Consider the following 24,663-nt stretch of genomic DNA (forward strand, 5'->3'; position numbering starts at 1 on the left):
GTCTAGAGCTCAAATTTCTCCAATCCAAACAAGTCCAACACTGACTGCCCGAACACAGTAGCTTCTGGATTAGTGTTTTCCCTACAGTGGCAATGGTATGTTATGTTCTGAGTTTCTTGGAATTTTTGAGCCACAGCATTCCAGTGAATTTGGGCAAACACCAACGTAGAAAGTACATACGTTCTGCATCGCTCTGGGTTATACCAAATGTAAACAAGTATCTACACAATTATATCTGGGCAATTGGTCCTGTCAGGAAAGTAGAGATTTATGAGATTGTTTTGCATCAAAGGGAAAAGAGATGTTGGCAGCTCTAGAATGCAGTTGTCAGCATATCCACAGCTGCTTAAAAAAACACCAAATAAGCTGATGATGCTTGCAGTGACATAGCATTCCCTTGTAACGCTCTTAGCTCCTCCTAGAATGACAAGCAGATCAGTTTTTTGCATAGCTTTCTACATTCTTCTCTGAATGTCGAGTCCAAAATGCGGCAATACAATTCCTGTCCTTTTAATATTTAGTTGCTGACCTAAACTGACAACTGTTCTTTGGAACAGAGTAACCAGTGGTGGGATTCAAATATGTGAACAACTGGTTCTCTGTGTGGGTGCCACTTCCAGAAGTCCAGTCTGGGCCTGGGCAAAAAAAAAAAAAATAATAATTAAAAAACAATTAGCTGCTGGTTCTGTCAAAGTGGTGTGAACTGGCTGAATCCCACCACTGAGAGTAACGTTTGTCTTCCTAAGCTTGGTAAGAAAGCAACATATGACAGCCCAGCAGAAACTTTGGGACTTTTATGAGTAGGGAAATGAGTTTTTCCTTAGTCATGGCTTCTTTTCAGTGGCAGCAGATAGGAATCTACTCTCTATGAAACCAGAACCAGTTTCAATTAGTGAGAGACCAGATTTCAGTAAATGAAAATACCGATTCTCCCCTGTGCCTAGGATTGTAATATTATTTCTTATTAGGTTTGGAGAATTTTCAAGTCAAAGAAGAAATTTGCTCACTTTAGTAAGAAAGGGATTACATACATGCATATAAACGTAGTCATTGTATTCCTTTTTCTAGTAAATATCATGCAAAGTGCAACAAACGAATAAGAAATAAGACAAATACTGAAACCATAGATAAGAAACAGAAAAACAAACAGCTAAATCTATTTTACACCAACAACATGGGCTATCTCTTATGTTTCTCTCCATGGAAACCACTCCGGTTTCTGTATCTATGTAGCACTTTGTATATTGCCTTTTGTCTTTGGTCTCCTCACCTCACTGTTTCTGAAGATATTTTCAGCTCCATACAACCACAATTTACTTGGTCTCCCTCTTTCTCTCCGTCTGTTTTTTCTTCATATTTTTCAATTGCTCTTTGCTCATTTTCCTTATATGACAAACAACCTCAACATACTTCTTTAATACTGATCATTGATTTCTGGTGTTCACTTATCCATTCATTCTTGACCCTATGTCTTCTTGATTTACTGTACACACTTGTTTGCTATCCCATTTTCATTGTCAGATTACTTTTAATTTTCTCCTGACATTCCAAATTCCAACTTCCCCCTTCAAACTAAGCAGGAGTACCCTCTTATCCACAACCATCTTCCTTTTTTTCAATATTTGTGCTTTGCAACAGATCACACATTATTCACAGCTTTTCTTCCAGCATTTACATGCCTTAAAATTTGTCTACTCATTTTTCTATTTTTAGTAAGCCTACTTCCATGATACACGAAGTCATCTATTTACTTTTTAACTGTTTACATACAAATTGCATTTGCATTCCTGCAGTATCCGGAATTGAACCTCCACTGAATGATTGCTCTGATGAAAAAGAGAAGAGGCTTAAGGCCTTGCATCCTTCTTCTAATCTTTACTCTATGTTCATATTTTTAGAGTGAGATAGTTCTGTGGGCTCCATTGATATGATAAATGAAAGACGAAGAATAGCTGAGCTTTAATTAGAAAGCATACTTTTGATTCAGAGACTCGGCTAGTATTCCAACTGCCCTCTCATATATCTTGCTAATATCACACTCTTCAGAAACGCTGAACTTTGCTATCATTTTTGTTTCTATTTTAAATGGTAGCATCCAACTGAGAGAAGGAAACTCCTTCTCCAGCTAGGATTTTTTCCAGATGTGCTGAGCATGCCAACCAATGTAAGAAGATGAAGCCAAAACATCTGGAGGCACCCAGTTGAGGAAGTTTTAAAATTTACAAAGAAACTTTCTATCTTCTTTGCTTTCTCTACTCTTCTACTGAGCTCTGCATCTTTTACTGGCATAGATGCTTCTTTTCGCCAATGCTACATCTCTTCATTAGTTTCATGGCAGCTTGGATGCACCATTGTTTCCAACAGCAGATCCAGTGATCACAATACAAAATGGAGGGCTTAAAGTCACAATCTTTTAACCTTGCTTTTAGCCTTCTAGTTCAGGGGTGTCAAACTGCCGGCCCGTGGGCCGGATGGGTCATGGTGAAACCGCACCCACCCCATTGCCGGCAATGGAAAAAAAGTTGTGATACATCATGACACGTCACGTGACATTGCAAGTTTGACACCCCTGTACTAGTTCAATCCATCCATTTAGACATGGAGAGAATAATGCTGTAAGAGTATCTAGCTCTGGGTAGAATAACGACAGTAAAACATCAAGAAGAGATGCTCCTATTTAAATATTGGGAACTCAGGAGATTAAAGTTGGGAAAATATTGCCCAGTTATACATTCCCTAAACATTTGGGGATTTTGGTTTGGCTTGTCCTATTCCAGGTTTGTCACAACAAATTCTGGTATAGCCCAGTCAATGGATAAGCTGAAAAATATGTTATAATATGTTTCACCTCATATGTCCACAAAACCTAAGTTATCCCAAGGACCCAAGTTAATTTATTCCCTTGGGTAGAGCTACACATTACTACCTAATGATTGAAGAGTAAGACTAAGTAAGACTCAGAAGACTAAAATCCCACCAGCAGCCCATCCTTCCTTGATAGTGACAATGTAATTATCATTCTCATTGCTAATAAACCATTTGTTGTCTTTTCATGACATCAGATCTGCTCCATGAAGAGGCTGAATTGTACTTTTTACCTTGGATGTGAATGTGCTGCTTAATCCTAGGTCCAATTGCAGCCTTGGAACTAGGCCAAACTGGTGATGCTGTATAATAGTTACCTATTTGTTTATAAATATTGTGTCCCCTGCAGAAAGGGAAATAATGTTAATATAAAAAAGGAAGACATCCAATATATTCTACTGCATTATATTTTAGAGTATATATTCTGTTTGATTATTTAAACTGTATTTTGGCTACTCTGTGTAACATACCACTTGAATGATAGGAAAGAATTTACCTCCAAAATAATAATTACATAATTTTAAAAGCACGGTTTAAAAACATCAGGATATTACAAACATTTTCAGTCCACCAAACTGCAGCTGCAAAAAAAGCAGAAATAGAAATGCTGAACTCCCCCTCCTCATTTCCCAGGTAAAATAGTTCTACCTTTTCTAAAAGAGAGAGCAAAGCAATTTGCTGGGCTCTTTGTGAGTAGAGTAGAAATGGATTCTGGTATGACTTGAATTCTGGTATGACTTGAGTTCGGTCTCTTTGAATTCCCTTAAATAACTTTAATTAAGAACAGACCACAGGTCTCTTCTCAAGTTCTGAATCATTTGGCTAACCATCATGTTTCTGGAATAGCCAGTGTTCCCAAAGTATTGGAAGGACTTAGTTTCATCTTGAACAGACCAGAAATGGACAGAAGAACAATGGAGCATAAAACCAAAACCAAATGGGAATGCCTTCCAGTTCTGTCATTTGCAATTCTTTTGTTTTTTGTTGTGTTGCATTTTGCACAAATCAAATTTTCCAGAGGGAGAAGGATATTGGTATGTCCAATTTGTGGGCTTGTTCACATTGTCTTAGTAGACATGGCTTTTCTTTCCTGGGTGAATTAAAGCACCAGTTTATAAACTGACACAATACTTGGCTACCTAGTCATCTGCATGTCAAAGAATGAATTATTTGATTAAATATAAATTTAATTGTAGATTTTTAAAAAAGCATTCAAATTGATTATTACCAGGTGCAGTATTGTGGGAATGCCAATGTACCAGTATCAAACAGCCTGAACGAATATACAAATATTTTTCTAGTTCCAAACATGTAGATAGAACATTTTCTCTAGTAGTGATTTAACTAAAGCTTAACTTAATTAAGTTTAGTGAGTAAATGGATTAAAGCTGCTATCCAATATACATATACTGGGAACGAATCCCAAAAGACTTCTGTCTAAGTGAGACACATCTAGGATTGTGAGATAATGTTTGTGGAACCAAGGAGAACATTTTGAATTATTTTCTGTCAGTGTAACTGGTTTGCTTTGGCTCTAAACATTCAAATCAACGTTGTGAGGAATTCATTTTGCTATTCAAACTTTTTCTAGGATAGTCACACAACATGGGCTCTAATCTTTGTTTGAACTTCCTGCTTTTTTATATATGTGAGCATTTCATAAAGGTTGTCTCTTAACCAAAAGAGAAGCCTGGCATTTGTGCTTAAAGAGCACAAATATAGAGCCACGGTGGCCCAGTGGTTAGAATGCAGTATTGCAGGCTGATTCTGCCCAATGTCAGGAGTTCAATCCTGATTGGCTCAAGGTGAACTCAGCCTTCTCTCCTTCCAAGATCGGTAAAATGAGGACCCAGATTGTTGGAGATAATATGCTGACATTGTAAACTGCTCAGAGAAGGCTGTAAAACACTGTGAAGCAGTATATAAGTCTAAGTGCTATTGCTATTAAAGTGTGCAACGGGAGGCCAATTAGTGTCCCCCCCAACTAACTATCCCGACTCCGGATCATTAAAAAAAAACTATCTCGGAGAAAAGTGCTTGTAATCTTTTAGATGTCATGTGGGATGTTAACAGATGGATCCTGATGGAGTAAGTGAAAACTGCTCACTCTGTTACACGGCACTCGGGATTCGACCTGTCAAACTGCCGACCATCTGATCGACAAGCTCAGCGCCCTAACCCACTGAGCCACCGCGTCCCTTAAGTGAAAACTACCTCCTGCTAAATTTCCCATTTATCTTGTATGTGTGATTTTATTTCCTTCAAGTGAGATGACACAAAGATGGGGAAGTTAAGTATACAGAATAAAGTGTATCAATTGTGTGAATATGATGTTCGTTTTTTTGGACAACATTGTGGCAAAGTGGTCATAGCAGCAACAGCAGAAGATTATGTTAAAAATAATGCAAAAATTCATGTTTGTTTTTTTTCTTTTAGGGTAGACTACAGGCTTTTTATTACAAACTTCTCTAACTCCTCTCTCTCTCTCTCTCTCTTTCTCTCTTTCTCTCTCCCTCTCTGCAAGCCTTGCAAATGCAGACCCAATAACTTGCCTCTACAACCATCATAGCTTCCATAAAAACATGTATATTCTTCAGTATGTTCGTAAAGTCTTTTTTTTTTCCAACCAGCCAAGCTGACTAGGACGAAAACATGGGCAAGGGTTGGTTGCAGACATTTTCAGCTTCTGTTTCCATCTGAATGTAATACATGCCTGTTTGAGTTCTGCTTTGATGAATAGAATGGATATCTGCGAGTGATTTCCCCCCCCTTGAATGCTGGGCTTTGTAGAGGTGGAATACCTTCCTTCTGAAGTTGAATGAATTGATGGATGGCAGCACTCAGCTTGCTGGATTGGTCGCAAGGCTTTGAAATCCAAAACTGGAGTGAAGGACTAATTCTAAACCAAATTTAGAAATAGAATGTGGTTTTGATCATTCTAAGGCAGCATTTGCAACTGATAAATATTCACTCACGCAGGCATTGAGGCAGCACCAATTAACAGTATAGTCTGGACGAGTGTTGCAGGGGAGAAAAAAAAATGAATGTAATTTTTTTTGTCCATAATCTTTACTTATTTATTGGAGGGGGGAGCTGGCAGGGCAAAAAATGTATTCCACCTCTAGAAATATGGTAACTGAGAATCCTGCTTGGTTCAAAACCTTATAAGGACCAGCACTGAAGATATTAATGCCGAAAGCTTGATTCATTAATCTAGGGAAGGAAAATTGCCATGATATATTTGCTGTTGAAGACCAGCCAATATTTTTAGCTTCTGCTATTCTGAACCTTTCTTTACAGTAATTAGCCTATATTTGCATATGTGAAAGAATAAATAGTGCAGCCAATAGAAAAACTGCTTCCTAGGGATAAATGCTCTATTTTATAAAGAAATTCAGGGATGGGAGAAAACTCAGTATTCCTTCCCCCCCCTCTGCGTATTCTTTAATTTTATTTGTAGGATTAATGACTACAAATAGAGAACTCTTATCTTTTTACCAGCAAACAGTTGAAAAGAGAGCTGTTATAAATCTACAGTCGTGAATGTATAGTTAGGAAATGGTTTGGGGAGATAATTCTTTTGTAAGAGTGTGGTGCAATCTTGGAGAAAGCTTTCAGGCAGTCAAGAAATTCTCTTGGGTGATACAAACTAGACTGAAACAAGTAGCAACATGTGCTGCGCTCAGCAAGTATTCTAAATCGAGCTATAGGGTTTCAGCGTATTCAGATGGAACAATTAATTCTGGCTTCTGACTGTCAATGTTTGTGTTTCCCACATTCAGGTTTTCATTCATTTGGTACATGCTGGTGAAACACACATAAAGAGATTATTCAGGAATGGTGGATCACTTGCTTCCTGCGGATGAAACTTTCTCATCCACCAGGTCCTCAATTGGATACTTTGGGGACATGACAGCCATTGGGAGGTCATACCAAATGCTGCCTTCGCCAGTGTCTGAAGATGATAGCGATTCCTCAAGTTTTTGTTCTTGTTCAAGCCCAGATTCCCAGGTTCTAGGCTCCAGCTATGGGAGTTCATCAAATGCTGAGAATCAGGACAGTATCTTGGACTACCTGTTGTCCCAGGCATCTTTGGGGAATGGCCATGCTTCTTGGTGGGATAAAAGGAGACTTCAGCCCATTGTGAAGGAGGAGAATTTTAGAATGCCTGAGTTCACGGTGGAGATGGAAGATTCTGGACCATTCCAGCCCACCCTTGAGGAGATAGAGGAATTTCTGGAAGAAAACATGGAGGCAGATCTCAAAGAAGGACCTAAGAGTGAGACCAAAGATATGAGAGCTTGCAGCCAAATTACTGTAGCTTCCATACAGCAAAAAGACCAGATGGTACCAAGTGTTACTTTAAAAGACAGTAAAAATGAAGAGTCAAATGGTGCAATGGAAGGCAGCCATACGTCTAACGGAGCAATGTCCCTCGATGGAGGGATACCAGTCATGCTCCAGATCCAACAAGTTCAAGTTAAGCAAACATCAGATGTGAGCCCTAGTTCACAAGGACCAGTGCAAGAAAACATTAAAGTTGCACAGCTCTTGGTCAACATCCAAGGGCAAACTTTTGCATTGGTGCCACAACTTGTTCAATCATCCAACTTGAACTCATCTTCCAAATTTGTCCGCATAGCTCCAGTTCCGATAGCTGCAAAACCTATTGGTCCAGGAGGTACAATGCAGGGTCAAACTGGGGTCATCATGGGTCAGAAGTTTCAAAAGAATCCTGCAGCAGAACTCATTAAAATGCACAAATGTACTTTTCCTGGATGTACCAAGATGTACACTAAAAGCAGCCATTTGAAAGCCCATCTAAGAAGGCACACAGGGGAAAAACCCTTTGCATGTACTTGGCCTGGCTGTGGATGGAGGTTAGTACTGTCATTTGGTGGCTGAATCTGATTCATAAATTCTACTGTGCACCTAATGAACAAAGTAATTGGAGCATGTTCCCTTAAAATTTGGTAACTTTCCAGAAACAACTGTGTTTAGATAACAGGACATTAGCCTTTATAAAAAATAGTCAGTGGTATCCCATTTATAAAAGATAAGTCAGACTTGACAGAGCAAGTGCTGCTGTTTGAATGCCACTGACTCAATCACAGTTTGCTTTTTTGCAAACTGTATTTTAGTAAACCTTAGATACCCCGTATAGCTCAGTAGGAAAGGACACACTTTGCATTCAGAAATTCCAAGGCTCATTCTTGTCTACTCCACTTAAGAGGTCTGATAGCAACTGCTGGGAGTCATTTATACTAGCAAAAGAGCATGTTTCTATCTCCTGTATCTAGTATCATCAACTCAAAAGACAAGACTAGGGATATCCAAAACACACCAATTCAGAAGTATGTAAGTCAGCTTCCTATATTTCTCCCATTACAATTCATAAACTGTTAATTGTGTTTTCAAAATCCCTTTTAACACTCAGATCAAAGGATATCTCTGTTATGTAAATAGCTTAATTTCCTTCAGAAATTAACACAACACAAACGCAGTTACACTTTCTCAGATCTTGCAGTTATACTTTCTCAGATAAGGAGAAACTTCCTAAAAGTGAGGACAATTATTCAGTGGAACATCTTGTCTTCAGAAGTTGTGGGTGCTTCATCACTGGAGGTTTTTAAGAAAAGACTGGACAGTCACCTGTCTGAAATAGTATAGGGTCTCCTTCTTGAGCAGGGGGGTGGACTAGAAGACCTCCAAGGTCCTTTCCAGTTGTATTCTGTTTGAAATCTGGTCTCTGAAAATATTTACCTCTTAAAAATTTAAGAGGTAAATGCCAAATATTTTCTACTATGGTAGCCACAAGTGTAATCTTCTAGTAGATTCAGATAGATTATTTATTAATGTGTATGTGTGTGAGTTTATAAATATATGTTTGCATACATAGAGATTGATTCAAATTAATCCTTATTTTTTCAAGATAAGGAAAGGTTAGTTAAAATAACTCCCAAATCTGTAGATAAAGAGAATTTAAACTTCTTTGACCCCCAGTTGTCACTGCCAATAGTTAAAAAATAGTAGGATTTTTAGTCCAAATATTCAGGATTGGTCACTTGTAAAAGCATGATGCCAGATAAACCTAAGACTTAATTTCTTGAATTTTGAAATGTGAAAAAAATAATCAAAATTACTGATATGAATTCCTGCCTTGCATTGTATAAAGTTTCTCTCTTCTGATTCTTTTTTTTTGGGGGGGAGTGGTAGTAATGGATTGGTGTCTATTAATGACAGGGTTTTATATAAACAATTGCAATATTTATTTTCCATTATGCAAAAGATATTACTAATATCTTCCTGGCAAATTGCTTAAAGAGAAAGAAGATGCAGAGAATAACAATAGAAATAACTTTGCAGCATCGCCAGTGGAGCTGCATCCTACCAGGTCTACTTAAGGGGTATGGATATCCTTGGCAGCATTAGCTAGGTTTGATTTACTAAGCCTGGGTTATTCTGGAATATCACCTTGTACCTTCCTGGGCAACCATTGCCCATTGCATATCCACGCAGAGACAGAGCCCTCCTGCATCTTAGATGGCTGAGCGATCTGGTTGAGGACTAGGCTGGAAGCCCGGAGACCGTGAATTCAAGTTCTACTTTAGCCATGAAAGCCATCTGGGTGATCTTGGGTCAGTCACTCTCTCTCAGCCCAACCCACCTCACATGATTGTTGTTGTGGGGAAAATAGGAGGAAGGAGTATTAAGTATGTTTGCTGCCTTGAGTTATTTGTAAAAATAATAATTTGTAAAAATAATAAAGACAGGATACAAATTACATAGATAGATAGATAGATAGATAGATAGATAGACAGACAGACAGACAGACAGACAGACAGACAGACGGATGTAATCTAAGTTTCCAGAAACAAGAGTACATGAGGTTGCCTTGTCAAAGCTGCTGAGAATTATCAGTTGGGTGTTTCACTTTGTTTTCATTCCTTATGCCAAAAATATCCATTTGCCATGGGGCACAAGTGCCCTTCTACCCCCAGCTTGGAGGTTGGGGACTAATTTAAGGACACCCTAAAGAACATTTGGACATATGAATTTCCCCAGGCCTTTTTTTTTTGGCTTTCAATTTTTTTTGTCAGCAGGATGTGCAAAATATTTAATAACGTTTTAGTAGACATGATAGGCTGTTTCTCTGACTCTCAGAATATGGCAGTTGAATATTTACTAATATGGCCCTTTTCCAGGTATTTTGGATGTGCGCTAGAATATTGGTTTAGTGCAGTGTTCGGCAAACTGAAATCTCAAGGCTGATTGTAACCCTGAGGCCTTTCTGCCTGGCCCTCAATGACTTGTTCACCAAAATGGTCAGAAGATTGTGCTCTAGTGTCCCACCATTTTGAAATGGGAAAGGTGGAAAATTATATGTGAGTCCTGAAATAGGCTTAACAATTTAAACAGCAGCCACTCCCTTCAACCCTCATTCTCCCCTCCCCTCAAAAATCAAGACTTGGCTCATTTTTCATCTTACCACAATGTGGTCCTCATTACCCTCCTCCCATTTTAAGTGCAACTCCCTCCCAAAACAAGTTACTACTCTGAGCTCTGAATTCTGCTTTATATTTGCATTCATGGGTACTTGCCGTTGGGCAAATATAGACTGGCTAACCAGAATTCATAAATAGTGCCCTGGATCAACCAAATCAGTGATCCCTCTTCAAAAACAAAGGGGAAGGGAACATTTAGAATGGCTTGTGGACTAGATATGTCACAAGGTGTGCTGACCTAAAAAAAACAGAAGAAAAGAAACTGAATCTCAATGCTAGGAACTTAGTAATATCATTGCTTCATATTCCTTTGCAAACTACATATTCCATGCTTTACTTTACTCTTTTGTATCACTTCCCGGTATTAACTAAGCACACCTCTGCCCCTCTTGTTTCAGCAAATATAGCTCAAATGCATCATTGGTATGATGGAAGATAGACCAAATTAGGAAACCAAAGTCATGCATGCCACAGAATCTTTGAAATCTGAGTGGGCTTTCCCCCCCTCCCTTTATTTTTGTGAGAACAACAAAGAGCCTTGTCCCAGATGCTTTCTCACAATTACAGTTCTGGCCCAGACTCAGAGTTCTTTTATCTGACCATTGTCTTGGCTGCAGCTCTTCCTTCTTTCCTCAAGGCTATTCCTTCTTCCCATTACATTTAGTGGTTCAACTTATGAGTACTGGAAACTTTGTAACTAGCCATCTTGGAAGCTGAATCTCAATCTTCTGTGAATATTTTTCTGCGCTGCTAGTAGACTAGCCACTTATGCAGTCAGCTAAATACACAAATCAATCAGATGATTTAAGAATTGCTTTTAAATTAAGGATGAAGTCAAGGAACCTCAGCCCCTGGGCCAAGGACCGGGACTGGTCTGCAGTGAGCGAGAAATGGGGCCGTGCAAACGAACGAAGCCCCATCCATGCATGCGTGGGATGCAGGCAACGTGCAAAACCATGCTCCCCCTACCCCACCCCCCACCCTGGTCTACAAAAAAACCTCTCTCCACAGAATTGGTCCCAGCGCCCAAAAGATTGGGGGCCAACTGGATTAGGTGATATGCAGAGTAAAGCTGTCATTGGCAACAAGCTAATCTTAGATGTTTCTCCAGGTTTTTCCTTCTGGCTGGACAAATGCACTCAAGAAAGTTGAATGCCTCCCATCTAATCCCCCCTGAATTTGGGTGTTATTCTGATTCCAATCCATATGTTTGCCACTAGAATTTGTTGCTGTACAAAGGAAGGGGAGTTGGCGCATTTTTTTCCTTCAAATGTTCCTCTCTTTGGGGACTGATCTCTGCTTTCCCAACATCACTGAATGTTCTTCTTGAACATCAAAGTCAGATTCTCAAATTGACTGAGCCAGCTGAGCTTAGAATTACACAGCTTTCTTTTATCAGCAGGTTACGTTTACTTCTTTGGAGTTCGAAGAGAGAGTGAGACCTCACGAGACTGGAACAAATACTGTATATCTGAAGCCTCTGGTTTTTTCCCCAGATTTTCTTAAATGCTTCTGATATTTTTCTCCTTTTCTTTCTTCTTTATGTCAGGTTGAGTAGACATTTTTTCCCCGAAGTAAATGCACTTAAGATTACTGGGAAGCTTGAAAAATGTTGCACAAGAATATAATACCAGAGGTCCATAAACCACTACTGGTTTCAGTATAGAAGCATTAGCGTTTCTGGTTGGGGATAGTAACTGTGGGCGCCAAGGGCAATGATCTGGAGTTCAGAAAAAAAGGGAAAGTCCAGAGCAGAGCTCTGTGCTGTATAGAAGCTGGCTATTGACTCAAAGTGTGTATCTTTAAAAACAAACAGAACTGCTAATAAGAATGAAAAACCTGTGCTTTATTTTTCTTGTTTGAAAATCAAATACATACACAAATATAGCAGCTTGTTTTTTTTTTAATTGTGTGGTTTCACTGGTAATTTCTTTCTCTTATTAATTATCAGTACAGGTAGTACTTGACCTACAACAGTTCGTTTAGTGATCGATCAAAGTTACAATAGCACTGAAAACTCATAACCATTTTTCACACTTAAAATGACCATGGCAGCATCCCCCATTGCCACATGATCAAAATTCAGATGCAAACTCATATTTATGATGGTTCCAGTGTCCTGAGGTCATGTGATCACTTTTGGCAATCTTCTGACAAACAAAGTCAACGGGGAAGCCAGATTCATTTAACAAATATATTACTAACTTTATGTTCTGTCCCAGCCTACGTGAGTCCTTGTTATGCTCACAAGGAGAAACCCCTCTTCCAAGAAACAGGCAGGAACCGCAAGAAAAAAACAATCCCTTTTATTCTCACTGACAGGAGTCAATGTCCAAGGCAAACAAACACAATCCACAGAAACTTGATCCTCAACACGAACGGTTGCCTTTAGCAACCAGTACCTCCCACACCTTCCCTTTTATAATTCAGCCAAGACGTGGCTTCCTAATGCCTTCTCCTTTGCCTTTGGAGCCACCCCATTGCATTCCTCTGTCCTACTTGCTTCTTTTTCCTGCGCATTCGTACATCCTGGATTTGTCCCAACTGTTCTTCATCGCTGTCCAACTCAGGCTCCCAGCACAGCTGTGTCTCAGCCTGAGTACGAGTAGAGGGGCCAGGCTCCTCGTCCGACTGTAAGTCTTGGAGGTCCTCAGAGCCTTCCTCAGATTCTAATGTCACTCCAGGCCCCTCCTCCTCAACTGATTCCTCAGACTCAGCTGCCGGATCCACTTAACACTTAACACAACACTTAACAACTGCAGTGATTCACTTAGCAACTGTGGCAAGGGAGTTCGTAAAATGGGACAAAGTTCACTTAACAACTGTCTTGCTTAGCAACAGAAAGTTTGGGCTCAATTGTGGTCATAAGACGAGGGCTACTTGTATCCATTAGAGTTCAGCGTTGTCTACAGCAGCGTTGCACAACCTGGTTCTCTTTCCATGTGGTTGGGCATGTTGTAATCAAACATAACTAAAACATGCCAAGTTATGATATCCTAGTCCAGGGGTCTTCAAACTTGGCCCTTTTATGACTTGTGGACTTCAACGCCCAGAATTCCTCAGCCAGTGTGCCTGGCTGAGGAATTGTGGGAGTTGAAGTCCACAAGTCATAAAAGAGCCAGGTTTGAAGACCCCTGTCCTAGTCTGCACTGATTGGCCATATTCCTGAGATTACAAATGCCCCTCCCCCCATATAGTCTTCGTAAACTTGTGCTGGGGTATTTTAATTGCTCACGATCAGAGCTACAGCCCTTCTATAAGGATACTGCACCAGAATTAAATTCATATTCCCTGTCCCAAGGTTTCTTAAATGAAGTAATTCATTGTCTTTTCCAGAATCAGTAGTCCATGGGTTCCAGCATCAAGTGAGCGCTTAACCAAACTGCAATATAAGTTCTAGAGAAAAGGATTGAATGACAGCTTGGTAGATGTTAGCTTACTTCAGCCTGGCACTGAGCCTCCTCTAGCTTCGTACCCATTTTTTCAGAGGTATGAGGTGAAAATACAGCTAAGGAGCAAATGGGTAGATGGAAGAGATAAGTTCAGTACTTCCCAACCATAGCAAGTTTAAGATATGTGGACTTCCAACTCCCCAAATTCCCTAGCCAGCATGGGTGACTGTATTACATGTTCCTGCTTCTGAAATCAATTTGGACTGTACTACCTCCAGTTCTGTTTGTGCCTTACCCTCTTTGCTCCATAGGAAAAAATAAAGCTGTTCTTGTCACCACTCTCTGGGCTTAATATCAGCCCTCTTTCTTTCTTACCCCTGTTGAACAAGCCCAGGGTAACATAGAGCTGAACAGAAGAATGGAAGAAATCTGAAACAGATAGGTAGGAGTCTGATAGTCCCATTTCCTGATGTGCTTTAGAGCTCAGAGTTCTTCCTCAACATCTCATTGGTGCTAGAACAAGAAACACTCTGAAAAGTACAAAAGTACAAAGGGCCCTTTGTCTCGACTGTTCTGAACAGCCTAGCTTTTCTCATTTAAATCTTGAGCCAGGCAAGGCACCTGGCAGCAGCTTTGTTAGGGAATGGAAGGGTTGTTGTGCTTGAGTGTTTGTGTGTGTGGCTTCCCTTTTCTTAGCAGTTCCACTCCTGATCAGAATACTTGCTCAGCAACTCAAAGAACCTGGATGTTTAATATTTATTTATTTATTTATTTATTTATTTATTTATTTATTTATTTATTTATTTATTTATTTATTTATTTATTTATTAAATTTATAGGCTATCCGTTTCACTGTCTCCAGCGACTTGGGGTGGCTTATAATAGTATAAAATCATAGATATAAAAGCATTAAAATTACATTTGACAACAAATAAAAGATGAAAATCAAGGACACGGGTCGTATGGGTGAAGGATAGTGATGGTGGACTTTTGTTTTTCAGTCAATTGACCACTTCTAGCATAGCGGGCTCCATCATGGGCCCAAGCCAACTGGCAGAGCCATGTGTTAAGGCCCTTTCTGGAGGCCAGAGGGGTGGGGATGGATCTCACCTGTGGTGGTAAGACATTCTCGTGGGCGGGAGGACATGACATAGAAGACTGTTCTCTTTGATCCTGCTAGGTGAAATTCCTTGGCCTACAAGGTCCAGAAAAGGCCTCTTCTGCTAATGCGAGTGAGGTGGGCTAATCCCATTGGAAAGAGACAATATTCAGGAAACATCAGGAAATCTGATAAAAGTCTGTGAGGTGATCTACTACTTTCTTCCACCTTTTCCCAGTCTTCTGTTGTGTGAGCAGGGCCTCTTTTTGCTTTCAGTATTTTGCCTCTGCCAGCAGCAGCAACACCAGCCCTGTTCCTGAGATTGTAGAAATCTGTCTTGTAACGCAATATATACACTCAGGTAGCACATTGCCTCCTAACTGTATACAGTATTGCAACCTCTCAATGTGAAAATGTCCTGCGTTCTGGAGTCATTTCTCCAAGTGAAAGGATTAGGGCAGAGGCCGCCAACCTTTTAGGCACTAGGGACCAGTTTTGTGGGGAGAGGTTTTTCCACGGACCGGAGGGGGCGTGGTTTTGTATGCTGCCTGTATCCCATGGATGGGGCTTCGCTTGTTTGCGTGGCCCAGTTTTTGGCATGCTATGGCCTGGTGCCGGTCCATGGACCCTGGGTTGGAGACCTCTGGATTAGGGGACTGGGGACTGGAAGAGACAACCCTGAACTGAATAGATAAAATTGCTCTGACAAAATGTAACACAGTTCCCTCCATTTGGATATGCACTCTAGCCCAGCCAGAGTCCTAGATTGGGAAAGCTTACAAGGTAGTAAAGTGTTGTATGTCATAGTTACAATTATTCTCCTGGGCAAAGCAGTTGTGTAAGCTAACTCTTTTGCTAGCCCTGATTAATTTATAATTGCATTGATATTTTTTATAATCATTGTACCATTATGAGATGCTTAAAAAGTTGTTATAAGAAAAAAAAAACTCTTTTCCATAGAAACAATTTCCTTTGATTTCTTTCCCCATATAACTTTTTTTAAAGGATCTAGCTGAGCTGTATGTTATTGCCACAAAAAAAGCATTAGGCAAATATAAAATGCAAGAGATAAGTAAATGGGTAGAAGATTGGTAGAAGTACTGAAAGTGATAGAATTAACAATATATGAATTCTGTTTTCAAAAATTCTGCTTGGAATCTGTTGCATTCATATCCTTAAACTCAGTTCCATGAATCATATTTCACCTATGAAATTGTTGTTGTTGTTAGCTGCGAAGTCTTCACTAATCTTACTTCCTTGTTTGAGGACTCAGTGCTTGCAAATTTATAGATGCAACAGTCCTTAGAACTTCAAACATATCAGTGATTCCTTCAAAAGATTAGATATGTCTATGAGATTCCTGTTCAATTTCATAGGAAAGTTGAATTAAAAATCCTAAAAATTTAGAACACCTTCAAAAATTATTCTGGGAGATCCAGATCCAGCATGGGATCTTGTTCTTCAATTATTTGTTACTATTGCCCTATGAAGATATCTGTAAGGAATGTTAATCATTGTGCTCCTTCAGTTATTATTAAATTGTGTTTCTTGGAGAACTGGTTACTTCAGTGGACTTTCTGGTAGTTAAATCTGCCAGTAGCAACTAAAATAATGATTAATACTAAAGACCAAGGGTCTTCAAACTTGAGCCTTTTATGACTTGTGGACTTCAACTCCCAGAATTCCTCAGCCCGCATGCCTAGCTGAGGAATTCTGGGAGTTGAAGTCCACAAGACCCACGCTAAAGACTCTTTCTGGAGTAATACTCTTTATATCTAGTTTAGACTTCAGATTATTTTCTCTAATGCAGCTCTGCTAACTGAATATCATTAGGAGAAATAATTGACTCTACAGATCAGTCAAATGCCTTGGAATTAACAGAATAACCAGTTAGAAGGGACCTTGGAGGTTTTCTAGTCCAGCCCCCTGCTCAGGCACAACACCTGTACCATTTCAGACAAATGATTGTCCAATCTCTTCTTAAAAACTTCCGGTGTTGCAGTATTCACAACTTCTGGAGGCAGGTTGTTTCGCTGATCAATTGTTCTAACTGTCAGGAAATTTCTTCTTAGTTCTAGGTTGTTTCTCTCCTTGATTAGTTTCCATCCGTTGCTTCTTGTCCTGCCTTTAGGTGCTTTGCAGAATAGCTTGACTCCCTCTTCTTTGGGGCAGCCCCTGAGAGATTGGAAGGTTGCTATCATATCACCCCTCGTCCTTCTTTTCATTAAATTGACCCAAGAGATGTACAAAACCCTTTTTAGATTGATTCATAGATATGAAATTGATTATTTATTCCTTCCCTATTCTTAGAAAAATGACTCCAGCATCTTCTGAGAAAAGAATCAAGGCAAATTTCAAAATAATCTTAATTAGCATACTGTATTTAATAGCACTAAAATCCTTTGCTTGGGATGTTCCTGCTGCTACTGTTCAAATCTTGTGCAACAAAGCTGCCTTTTTATCCTCAACGTATATATTTCCTATGAAGAAAAGGACCAAAGAAGCAGCTAGGAAACATGGGAGGGTTAAAAATGGAAGATGATAATATTTGGGGTCCCTATAAGATTCCACAAATGAAATACAGTATAATGATTGCATATTAATACCCAATCAAACCAAAATGGGGAAAAAATCAGTTTATAAAACATATTGTCCATTTCCGTCCTCAGAAGCATTATATAATAATCTGAAGGCTTTTACCTTTATCTTATATTTAATGTTTGGATGGGTACGCACTGCAAACACATAACGAGCTGCAAATTTATTTCTGTAGTTACAGTAAACTGATCTTTTCAAGCAAACTGAATGCCAGCATAGCAATGTTGTTACCTGATCAACTGAAGGCTTAGCTATGATACAAAATATATTTTTATCATATTAACTCATGTTTCTTTCCATGGGCCAGTTAGCACATACCCTGAACCTTCTTCCTCCCTCCTCCAAGAGCTTTTGCTCCTAAAATCAAACTACAAGCATTAAGAAATATTTTGTTCAAACATGCTTAATAAATATCAGAGAAATTATAGACAAGAACTCTGTTTAGCAGGGGTAATTTTTTTTAATTCCCTAAAGAACAGATAAAATACAAAAAGAAATAAACAAAAATGTCACATAATTATTGGTAGTGTTTTGGTTTGGAAAGTCAAGTTCTCTTCTAGGTTGCGAAGGGAGGTTCAATCTTTTTCTTGAAGAAAAACTAACTTTATCCTCTTAAAACAAAGTCGCACCACTTGAGACCTCAGGGTCCTTACATGTGGCCTCTCAGTTCTTTGGACATGGTTCCCCAAACACTTCCAAAATTTCCCACTTTTAATGTGACAGAAGGGGGAAATTATTGGGATCAATAAAATTTTTGGCTCAGAAATACCTCTAATTTCATTTATTTCCTAGAGCAGGGGTAGGCAACCTCGGCTCTTTTATGACTCATGAACTTCAACTCCCAGAATTCCTGAGTCAGCTATGCTGACTCAGGAATTCTGGGAGTTGAAGTCCATGAGTCATAAAAGAGCCGAGGTTCCCTACCCTTGTCCTAGAGCAGGGGTCGGCAACCTCGGCTCTTTTATGACTCGTGGACTTCAACTCCCAGAATTCCTGAGCCAGCTATGCTGGCTCAGGAATTCTGGGAGTTGAAGTCCACGAGTCATAAAAGAGCCGAGGTTGCCGACCCCTGTCCTAGAGGAACAGCTGACAGAAGAATCTTAATTTTAAAGATTCTAATCTGTGCCAGTATTCATCACTGTTCTGGCTGACACGAACTGTGAGATTCTACTATTCAAAGGGTGTCTAAATCCAAATGTGTTTCATGAGTTCTTAGATTTTTCCAAATGTGTTTTCATTTTAACTCTGTATGCAAGTGATACTTTGTAAACATTTATGCAATTTCTGTGGGGAAAAACCCATTCTTGGAGCAGGGAAAATTTCCTTCTTTACCTCAAATTTGTTGCAAATGACAGCAGCAATTATTTTATCCCAGGAAATTGAAAATTGTCTATGGAGATTCTTAGTCATCCAGGTCATGGTTGTCCCAAAGGTGCTTTTTAACGAGGCAACTGGACTTTCGTTTTTCTCTCTGAAGACATTTTGCTTCTTGGATGAGAAGCAAAATGTATTCAAAGAGAAAAAAGAAAGTCCAGTTGTCTCATGAAGAAGCATCTTTGGGATAGACAATGTAAAATTCAAACCATCTCTTTGGAGGGGATGGAAGAAAAAAAAAAGGCCTTAGATTTTTTTCTTAGCAAAAATGTGGTTTTAAAAAAAAATTCTCTTCAGCTTGAAAGTTGACAGTCTGGGTTCCTGCCCACCTACCAGTAGCAGTTTGAAAGCATGTAAATGTGAATAGATTAATAGGTACCACTTTGGTGGGAAGGTAACACCGTTGCATGTGCCTTTGGCATATAGACATCCTAATCCCATGATCATGCAAAATGTCTTCAGACAATGTGGCTTCCTTGGCCCAGAAACGAAAATGAGCATCAGATATAACTGACAGGGAATCCTTAACCATATTGCCATAAAATAGATTGGCCTGCTAATGTTTGGGGAGGTGGGAGCAAATGGATACTAAAAAGCTTGTGGACAATCACTGCTTTATAGTCTACACTGTATGAATAACGGGTTTATTATGGTGTGAGTTGCATAATATTTGTTTGAGACTTGCCTCTGCCCAGTTATTTTTCATAGCATCATTGTCATTCTGTCTCTTTCTTTTAATGTGTATACAGTATATGTATGTATATTGAAAGCCATGGCCAGTAAATAGGAGGGTGGAGATTATCCAAGATTCTGAAATAACTCACTTTGAAATGAAAGTGTTTCAGATACTGAACCATTGTTTGGATGACTTTCTTTCCATATGTGGACCTTGGGGCAATTGTCCCCCTGGGTATTTTCCAAAAGTGTCCTAATGGATAAAAATACTAATCCATTTGGCCTGATTATTGAAGTATTCTTCAGCAGAGTGGGGTGATGTCTAGAGGTGAAGATACTCGCCTCACACTCAGGAGGCTGAAAGTTCAATCCTAGGCAGCAGTAGATATTTCTCTATCAGACTGCAAAGAGGAAATATCTGCTGCGAACTCCACATAGGTGTCAGGAAGGGCATCCAGCCGGTAAATTACTCAGCTCCATTCAGTTACCCTGACTCCATCCCGATACAAGGGATTGCAGGGCCATAAAAAGAAAAAGTATTTTCAGGAGTACTTTCTTTGAAAGATTGATCTTCACGTTTAATATTCTCGGTTCTGTTTTTATATACTGTACATTGATGACCACCTAAAGGTGAAGGCATCACACCAATCATCTTTTCTTATTTGCTTCCAGGTTCTCACGATCAGATGAACTTTCTCGACATCGACGTTCCCACTCTGGAGTGAAGCCCTATCAGTGCCCTGTGTGTGAGAAGAAGTTTGCACGAAGTGACCACCTGTCCAAGCATGTCAAAGTCCATCGATTTCCACGAAGCAGTCGCTCAGTGCGCTCAGTCAATTGATGTATCCGGTTCAGTCCGTCCCACCATGCCTCTAAGAACTGCCACAAGCAGCATTTGTTCCTTTCTTGTGATAATTTATTTCTCTTCATTTAACCGCTGCCATTAGGACATCACGTGTGCCTCTTCTTTCCATCATTCACCAACTTTGCTTTCCCCCCCTTAATTCTTTTTGTTGCTGGCGCTGCTGCTTCTTTTTGAAAATTACAGTGTTTCATTTTAAGTCAGTTGAGCTCCAACATCATGATAATATATGGGCAACTTGCTGCTAGTTAATTACAGTTCTGGCATTCCTGAGCGCTTTTGCTCATGTACAGGGCTATTCATCATGAGGTATTTTTTTAAAAAAAAATGCATTAATAATATTATTAAGTTGGCCTATTTGTCCAGTTTGGAAAGAGCAATTTCCTTTTGAAATGGAAAAGAAATCCACTTCATTTCCATGAGTTCATTTTTGTTGACCCAATGTTGTTGGGTTCACTAGCTAGGTGCTCTCAAAAGATACTGAACAGAAGAAACACGTCAGCAATATGTGTACATGTGTGACTGAATATGTGTGCGTATAGAAAGGATTGCCAATAGGCAAGTCTTTGATTAAGCAATAAACCTGTGTATGGAATGATCATTCTAGTCTGAATAAACACTAGATTTTTCCAGAATGTGTGCACACCATATCTATCAGGTGCTGCCAGCTCTCCCTTTTGAGAAAATGCTTCACTGGAACTGACAGAGTTCACTCTCCTTTGTCCTTAGGGCCATGTAAAGATTAGTATGTTTGAAAATGCCTGTTACATCTCACATGGCTGGAGGAGATAAATAAATTAGGATAAGGCAACGGTGCCCTTTCACCCAATCGCCTCTATTTCCAAAATACAATCTTTCATCATTCAGTCCAGAGATAATGGTTTTGCATGGGTTGCCCCACAGTTTAGGCACAGGCCTTCTTTAGGTAATATTAAAACTATGGTAAATGTCAGAGAAGTATCCTGTTGCCCAGTTCTCCTTTTTTGCACGGTTCAGATTCATAATCTCTGGACTGGATACATGAAAGGGGCTAAAATTGTCTTTCTTTAACTTGGACAAATGAATAAGTGGATTTGTCTTGCAGTCAGGTTGGGGAAGACCAAGCTAAAGCAATTCTCTCATATTTAGAAATTAGAATCCGATAATATTTTTCCCAAGGTCTTAAACAGTTAAGCTTGTATAATTAAAGACTTATACCAAAGATAAATAGAATTGTCAACCACAGCAGTTAAGAAGGCCAAATATTTATCTATTCAATGTATTAAATCATTTATCTAGGAATTTTCTTCTGGTTCTTTACTAGTAGAGCACATCAATCCTGCACTATATGTCATAGTGCCAAAATCCAACCATGGACAATCTGTTCCTATAGAAGCCAAGGCAGGCCAATGATTTGGTAGGTGTGTGTGTTTGCATGTGTGCATGTGTATTTGGCTGACTAGTACTGTGGAGGAAATGAATGAAGTTTTTCTATCGAGTTCAAGCTATAACACAGCTACGGTGCTACTATTAGAAGTAGGGAATGTGATGGCCATTGCTCCAGACTCTCTACTCAACTTGATAATTTTTTTTTAAAATTTACAACCCCCAACATGGGAAGCCATAGGCAAGAATGCCTCATAATCTGAAAAAAACCCAAAAGCTTTGGATGAGCTGAGGAGACGGAGAATATTCAGGAGGCTTGAAGATAGTGGTAGTGGAAAGCTATTTCCCCAGTTTGAGTATTGTTAAATGGGTGTTTGGTGATTGGCCATCTCCTCTTTTGACAGCCACTGTATGAAAAAGGCAAACCTTCCTGCACGATGACCATTTTCTAACTATAATATGGTTCAAAATGACAAAGGTGCTCCCGGTCCTGGAAGGGTGGCCACCTCTGTTGCTTTATTGACTAGCAGAAAGGGGTCATGCCTCTCTTTTCCAAGAATGATGCTTCTCATTAGTCTTCAACAGATCCTTCAGCGGGATAGTGTCCCCCCCCCCCCCGTGATTTTGCTCTGGGCAAATGTGATAGCTGCATGAAATCCTGTGCCAATTTCTTGCTGTGCCATTGACTTTCAGTATGTGGGCAGCCTTAATTAAGTACCATTCCTGCAAAACTATCTATGTGACTTCTTCTGGAATGTTACCCTTAGTTTCTAACTGTGCCAATCTTTTTGCCTTAGCTTATAGCATCTTCCCAGACTAAGGGTGAAAAACCTGCTGAGCCAATTTGCCCTTGTTTACAGTACTGAACACAATCCATATTCCTAGTGGCTGAGGAGGAAGGACTTCAGACTTAGTGAATGTTTTATGAAAGCACTTTTGAGAGATTTCAGCAGTAAGTGGTACTAAAATGCTGGGTGACCATATGGGCCACTACTCAGAGAGCAATGCAACTGGAGCATTGGATGTTCCAGCCAACTAGCATGGTAGCTGTCTTAAGGGCCTTTAATTTTTTTAAAGGGAATATACACCGCAGATAGATAATTTGATGAAGCAGGAAAAAAATATCATATTAGGCAACATTTCCTTTCACCATTTTTTTTCTTTTTGTACTCTACTGATTTTAGGATGTTTCTAGAGAACAAGAATGTAGTAAATAGGGTTGTTGGATATTTTTAAAGAATAGGCTATGATCACACAACATGCATAACAAATCAGTTAAGGACCTTGTGGTATTTGTGCAACATTTTAATTTGGATTATTTTTAATGCAGCTTTTTGTTCCATTTTAGCTTAGATGATAATTCAGAGCCCCCAATGGGTCAATTCAATCACATAGCTAAATGTGTTGTACAATCATAGCTGTCATGTTGATAGCAAATCTAAGCAACCTTAGCCATGGTTGAATCTCATTGAAGGCAATGGGACAAGATTAGCTGTGAGCAGTTCAGTTCTGCTGCTTTCAGAGGGGCTCCGTAGCAATGGATTTTTAGCACCGTCCCTATTTTTTATGTTAACCAAATGGGAATTTAACAACTGCACTTCTGGGTGGAGTAGGTCAAAACAGAGACCATGTTGTCATTTAAGAGCAATAGTTCCAGTTCTTTACGCTAGGAATGCATTCCTTTTGTCCTCTGGAAATTTGTATACTGTATGTGAATCTCTCCTATTGACTGGTTTTTATCTCACATCCTATGAATGTATGTAAATAAATTGTACATATTGCATATCTATATAAAATATCTTTTAAAAACACAAAAGACGATGTAAATTAGAGTCAAAATAATATCTTTAAAGCCAGTGTACATAAGTTACAATTATGTATATTTTTCTTTTGTTCTTCATAAAATATATTTACTTTGACAATAAAAAGAAATTTGAAATTTTACAAATAATGTTACATTAGTTTTTGTTTTCCACTCATAAATTGGAAAATCCTAAGACATCAGCAGTTGCTATGGGTGGTAATAATTTAAGTAATTGGCAACACTTGTGTACTATGCTTGGCACATCCAAGACTAAACTGAACTTATAATATAAATGACTTTAATATAATGAGTTTTTATTTCCCTTTCTAATTTCATTTATGCTTGCTTGAGACTTTAATGAGAAACTATCCCTAAATGTTATTTCCATGATCATATTGATTACTTAATCCTTACTGAGATTCATAGTTCTTTTTCCCCACAAAATAATTTCTGCTCATTACCAAATGTTCTTACCAACCTTTTTGCATATTAAAGATTTCTAAAAGCCTTATAATAAGCAATACTCTTTCAAGAATCCAGGAAACCTTGAAGATTGGGAAGTTCCATTAGTCCATTTTTTGGGTGGGGATGGGAAATGAGTGATTAGCTGTGTCCCCATGCCTGGGGGCTATAGGAGCCTGGATGGGATGCACTGGGCTTCATCTCAACCCTAGCAAGACTGAACAGCTTTGGGCATTTGGGCTTTCAAGTGACAAGGTTTCCCCTCTAGTCCTGGATGGAATGGCACTATCCCAAATAGATCCAGTGCACAATTTGAGGAACCTCCATGGCCACCTCCATAGCCACTCGTGCATTCATGCCCTCTCATCTGGATTACTACAATGCACTTTCTATGGGTCTGCCCATGAAGAGAATTTGGAAGCTTTCATCTGATGTAGAATGCAACTGCATGAGTAGTAAATCTTTGACATGTGTAACATCTCTGCTCTGTGGGTTGCATTTGGTCATTTGTTTGAGATGGGTGGCCATAGAAATTGAATAAAATAAGTAAAGCTATACAATTTGCTTAAAGTTGATCACATGCCAATTTGGTCAATTTGTTAGCTACTTTCTGAGCCTAAAGGAGCATTGAAGGAGCATTAGGGTATTTATAAACATCATAA

The 24,663-nt window shown here is 39.2% G+C and overlaps 1 protein-coding gene across 1 annotated transcript in view; it reads left to right on the top strand.

Annotated features, from left to right (window-relative positions):
* KLF15 (KLF transcription factor 15) overlaps nt 1-23,674 on the top strand; it is a 26,879-nt gene extending 3,205 nt beyond the window's left edge. Inside the window, exons 2-3 of the mRNA XM_083352918.1 lie at nt 6,648-7,745; nt 20,181-23,674. Of these exons, the coding sequence (XP_083209044.1) occupies nt 6,703-7,745; nt 20,181-20,349 (1,212 nt within the window). The 5' untranslated portion in view covers nt 6,648-6,702 and the 3' untranslated portion in view covers nt 20,350-23,674. The remainder of the gene's footprint in view (nt 1-6,647; nt 7,746-20,180) is intronic.
* The last annotated feature ends 989 nt before the right edge of the window (nt 23,675-24,663 follow it).

The sequence above is a fragment of the Vipera ursinii genome, assembly GCF_947247035.1.
Source record: "Vipera ursinii genome assembly, chromosome: 2".
Classification (NCBI taxonomy): Eukaryota; Metazoa; Chordata; class Lepidosauria; order Squamata; family Viperidae; genus Vipera; species Vipera ursinii.